Below are 5117 nucleotides of genomic sequence, written 5' to 3' on the forward strand. Positions count from 1 at the left end.
AAAGAGAGATACGTTTAAAACAAACCTTTGACTGAAAATATATGTGGTCTTTTTAGACTGAGCGAATAGTTTTAGTGAGCACTGAGTGTACCCATGAACAGGTGAATTACTTTCCACTGCAGTGCCGGGTTGAGAGATTTGGGGGGGGGATGGGGGTTTCCACCTCCCCGACCTTAACCACTTGTCTCACTCTCTGTCGCCAGCCACCAGTCTGACTAAACTCTTCTCTCCTTTTTAGGCAGAGAGATCTTTATCTTTCTGTCCACCCCTGCATTAGGGGCACAAAGACATTCAAAGATATCTGCCAGGCATTACTCTGAGTCACAGCCCACACAACCACACCACCTGCAGGAATTTTGTAGCATTGCATCATAAGGACAGAATAAAAACCCAGGCGAGAATATGACTGATGCCAGGGGCAGTACGCCTCAGCTGATAGAAGGAACTGTCATAAAAGAACTGAAACACAGAACAAAAACATTCGATTTGAGAATTTGACCCCAAAATCCACCGCTATTGAGCACAGTATCTTGAACTCAGTGCGACATGACAGCTTTCAGTCAAAGACTGTCATATCGGTACAGATGAGGGGATGTGCTGAACGAGACAAAGCCAGCTAAAACAATAGATCAGTAGCAGCTAGGAAGGGGGGGTTGGGTGGTGTCATTTTCTCTTTCTCTGTCCATCTCTTCTGTCCCAGATCTGTAATTCTTGCAACGGCTGAGTGTGGTTGGAGCTGGACAGTAATTGGTCCTTCACGGCTCCGGCCCCTCTTAACCTCTGACCCCTCATCTGAAGAGGAAGTGGGCAATGAAGGGCAGATTCTGGATGATCTTAGTGATGTCACGGCTGCAGATAGATAATGGTGTGGTTGTGAGCACGGGGTAGAAAATGAGAGATCAAGAGAGACAAGTAGGCAAATGCAGGAGAATAATAAGAGAGGTGGTGGAGGATGTCGATGGGCAGAAGCAGGATTATTGGAATCAGCTTGAACACTGGCTTGAAACCCATTGCTAATGTAAATTCACACCAATTTCTGCCAAAATTTTCGCTCTTTCGTTTACAGCAGGCCTTTAACATGCAACAAGATACTGTCTTGATAAAACCCAATTACAGTAAATAGGTTTATTGTGTATACGCATACTGTGATTACTATGCCCAAAGAGAAGCTATTCACCTGTGTTTACTTCTAATTATCACTTGAGCACACTGAGCTGCAACTTCTTTGTGCTTAGAATAGCAGAACTGGTGTCAATTGGGAATCTGTCCGCTTCCTGTTGTGTGCATATCCTGTGTATATACATAGGGAATTCCTAAATGCCAAATCCTTTCTACCACAGAATCCCACATTTTCAGGTAGCACGCCCTGTCCTAGCCAGCAGCCGGGACAGAGCAGCAGGCTCGCAGAAGTCAGGAAATAGTCAGAGCCAGTCACTGAGTAGAAATGAAAAATACTGAAAGATATTTTGTTCTATATTCTAGATTTTCTCATTGACATCCCTGTGTTGTACAAAAGCTGTACTTTTCAAACAAGATTCTACTTGTAGATTTTATGCTGTAATTAAACTATGATGGAAATTTTTAAACGTTGCTGCCGTTTTTATTCTTCAATGAAGCTATCCGTGTTATGTACACATGTGCACACATACACACACTGCAATATTTCTCTCATTACTTTTGCACTTTAACCAAAGGAAAAAAAAACTGTTGTGCAGTTCATGTGTATTTGCATGCTTTTTTTGTGATGTGCTTCTTGAATATTTAATCAGAGCAGAAGTCGATTTGCAGATGGAGGTAAATATATTGTAAAAGCTTGTAACCCCTACCGTATGTTTGACTCCCAACTATACGTGATTAGTGCTTGTTGTGTTTTTGTATTCGTAAATCCAATTCCAGTCTCCCCGAGTCATATGCTTTGTGTCAGTGGCTAGAAACAGACAAACACAGAGAAACAGTTTACTTCGATGTCTTTTACCTAAGCTACCACTTAAATCTAGACTTTAAATAAAAGATTCACCAGACCCCGACACAACACTAAGACATGGTATTAATATTTGTTGTATTTTGCCTCCCCTTGTGTGACTCAATATTCCTTCTTTGTGTGGGTGATTTTATTACCTTGTCATTGTCTGTGTTTGTCTTTCTGTCTGTGTTTTTCGCTGTCCATAGTAGAGACCCTCTAGTGCAACTAAGGCAGACTGGCTGTTGTGTTATGTGTTTATAGTATCTCTTTGCCTTTATTACTTTAGTATAGAGGAAGAGCTGTTGCCAGGGCAACCGTAGCTTTGACGGGGATTGGGGTGACCATGGGAATTGATGGTACATTTCTAGACCATGCCGCTAATTAAATGCAGTAACTAAAAAGTGACATGTTGGTTTATTTAAACAAGCTTCACTCAACCTTCAATTCTTTTTTTCTCTCCCCCTTCTTTCTCTCTATCCTCCCTCCCCTCCTCTCTCCTTTCAGTGAATGACTTCACGGTGATCCGCAAAAAGTTCAAGTGCCCCTACTGCAGTTTCTCTGCTATGCACCAGTGCATCCTAAAGAGGCACATGCGCTCCCATACTGGTGAGAGGCCCTACCCCTGTGAAATCTGTGGCAAGAAGTTCACCAGAAGGGAGCACATGAAGAGGCACACACTGGTGAGTGCAGGCCTTCATTTACATGTAGGAGGTAGCAAATTACACCTTACTCAAAGTGAAGATTTAAAGATGTTATATATAAGAGACAGACAAAACATTATATATACATTACCGACTCGTTTGTTAATTCCTGTGTAGAAGCTTTGATTTAACATCAATGCTATTACCATCTTGGTTTTTTAGGGGGGGGGAGCCATAAGTGATTTGGACAAAAGGCCAGCTTATTTAGATGCTATAGTGCATTCACAGACACCAGCTACTTAGTTCAAAGCAATCTTAGACAGTATAAAAGATGGACATAGCTACCACTGGGTTCTGAAGTGCCCCTTTTGAAGCCTTGGGATTAACGTTTCTACCATCGCCATCTTGTTGCAAAATACTGGATGTGATGTGAGGTTTACCGCAGACTTTAAAACCACTCTCTTGTTCTTAGCAATTTATTGTGTGTCTTCAGATCACAGAAAATACTCAATTTCGAAACACAGTATGAGCAAGATTTACAAAATAAGCAGAATTTTTTATTCAGTGTGACCCAAAACGAGTGACACAGTGAGTGTATAAACTCTGTGGGAAAGTGTTTACAGAGGTCAAATTAGGAGGCCCTAGATCTCTCTTGAGGTTTTACAGACATTTGACCATCCATCATATGATGTTAGCTTGTCTGCCGGAAATGTTACAATCATGGTCACAATCTAGCTCACAATTTAAGTAAACAAGGCCCCAGTCACAGAGACCTAAAGAGTGGTCCAAAACCATCTCATAATCACCGATCGTGAGTGAAAATATTTGTATTTCCTGACTTGTTATTAGTGGTTGCTGGAGGTTGATGGCAAATGAAAATTGCTAAAGCCCCATGCACACAGGTCTGCAGACTGGTCAATGACCCCCTGGCAGTCACCTGTTGCCAGCAAATAAATTGTATTCCTCTTCCTCTTTATTTATTCTGTCACTAGCATATTGCTGCAGTTGTAATTTGAATGGATTCACATTCAGTTTCAGCTGTGAAGTTGCAGGCTTTTGCTCTTCCACTTGGATTTTAAAAATTTTGCAAAAATGTTGTGTTTCCATCCCACAGGTCCACAGCAAAGACAAGAAGTACGTCTGTAAAGTCTGCAGCCGAGTCTTCATGTCAGCAGCCAGTGTTGGAATCAAGCATGGCTCCCGCCGCCACGGCGTCTGCGCTGATTGCTCTGGCAGAGGCATGGCCGCACTCCTGGACCACAATGGTGAGGTGGGTGGCGATATCTCTCCGGAGGAGGAACTGTATCCTGGCGACCGTTTCCACGATGACCAAGCAGAGTGTGATGGAGATGGAGAAGGGGAGGAGGAGATGATGGTCGAAGGGGACGGAGAGATGCTGGGAGAAGGGGAGGAAGACAGAGGGAAGTGGAAGGACTCAGGGATGACCGCTGAGACGCACGGAACGCTGGACAATGAGAAAGAGGAGAGTGACTCCTCGGCACAGGAGGGGGAACAGCAGAATGGGAGCGAGAAGGACTTTGCCTGGATCTCATAGAGTCTGTCCGGCTCCTGTTAGTGACCCATCGACCGATCTCTGAAGATCTTTTGTGATCTCTCAGGCAGAATCCTCTGCTCTCTTTACCCATTCGTCCCACTTGGGGCAGGCCTTCCTTTGAGTGGAAATGCTGTAGGGTGATGCGCGACAATGATCTAATACCATTACGAGTAACACTCAAATGCACACATACCGACATGCACACACTTTTACCACACACACACGCACACACACACGCACGCACGCTCTTCTCAACCTTGACTGCCATAATAGAGGAAGAGATGGCTCAGTGCAAGGCTTTTTCTGCTTACCTCCTTTAATTCTGATGCAGTGTTTTTGTGTTATTTTTCTCGAGGGTTCAGGCCAGAGTCCAGTAGTTTTCTACTCTGTCAAAACAGGAATCAATGGCGCCGCTGCCAAGGACATGGCCAACGCCAGACTGCTATGTATGTTTGCCATCACAATCATCATGGAAATCAAGGATCACTGACAGTGTAGGGAAATAGCCAGGAGGAAGGCTGTCTTGGTCTTATAACTATGACTATAATGCTTCTGGGAAAAGTGTCTCCCTATGAGTGAAGGGGGGGTCTAAATCTATTGCAAAGCTACGTGTGTCAGAGGACCGGGCAGCCCAATGGCACATTGTTGAGTCCTACTGCCACAGACTTGCACTTTAATGACAACTGACTCCTATCAATACCCTGAACCCGTGGTTTACATTTTTGATCTGATCTTTACTTACCTAAACAACTCGGTGACCGCACCTACCTTTAAGGATATACTTTATGTCCTCTTGACTGTTATCACGAAATAGAAATCACTGAATCTTTGTGCAGATTGCTGTTTATATAGCCTATGCCTTTCAGTGGGGTCCTTAATCTTTTCTTCACTTAAGTTTACCGCCTGGTTTCTATTGATCCATTCCAAGAAATACTGGAGTTTTGAGAAATGTACATAA

General features: G+C 43.5%; 1 protein-coding gene across 1 annotated transcript in view; it reads left to right on the forward strand.

The window, feature by feature from the left end:
* zbtb46 (zinc finger and BTB domain containing 46) overlaps positions 1-5108 on the forward strand; it is a 60589-nt gene extending 55481 nt beyond the window's left edge. Inside the window, exons 5-6 of the mRNA XM_005740448.1 lie at positions 2468-2643; positions 3719-5108. Of these exons, the coding sequence (XP_005740505.1) occupies positions 2468-2643; positions 3719-4159 (617 nt within the window). The 3' untranslated portion in view covers positions 4160-5108. The remainder of the gene's footprint in view (positions 1-2467; positions 2644-3718) is intronic.
* Positions 5109-5117: the final 9 nt, after the last annotated feature.

The sequence above is a fragment of the Pundamilia nyererei genome, unplaced genomic scaffold, assembly GCF_000239375.1.
Source record: "Pundamilia nyererei isolate P.nyererei 1_Seehausen unplaced genomic scaffold, PunNye1.0 scaffold00100, whole genome shotgun sequence".
NCBI lineage: Eukaryota > Metazoa > Chordata > Actinopteri > Cichliformes > Cichlidae > Pundamilia > Pundamilia nyererei.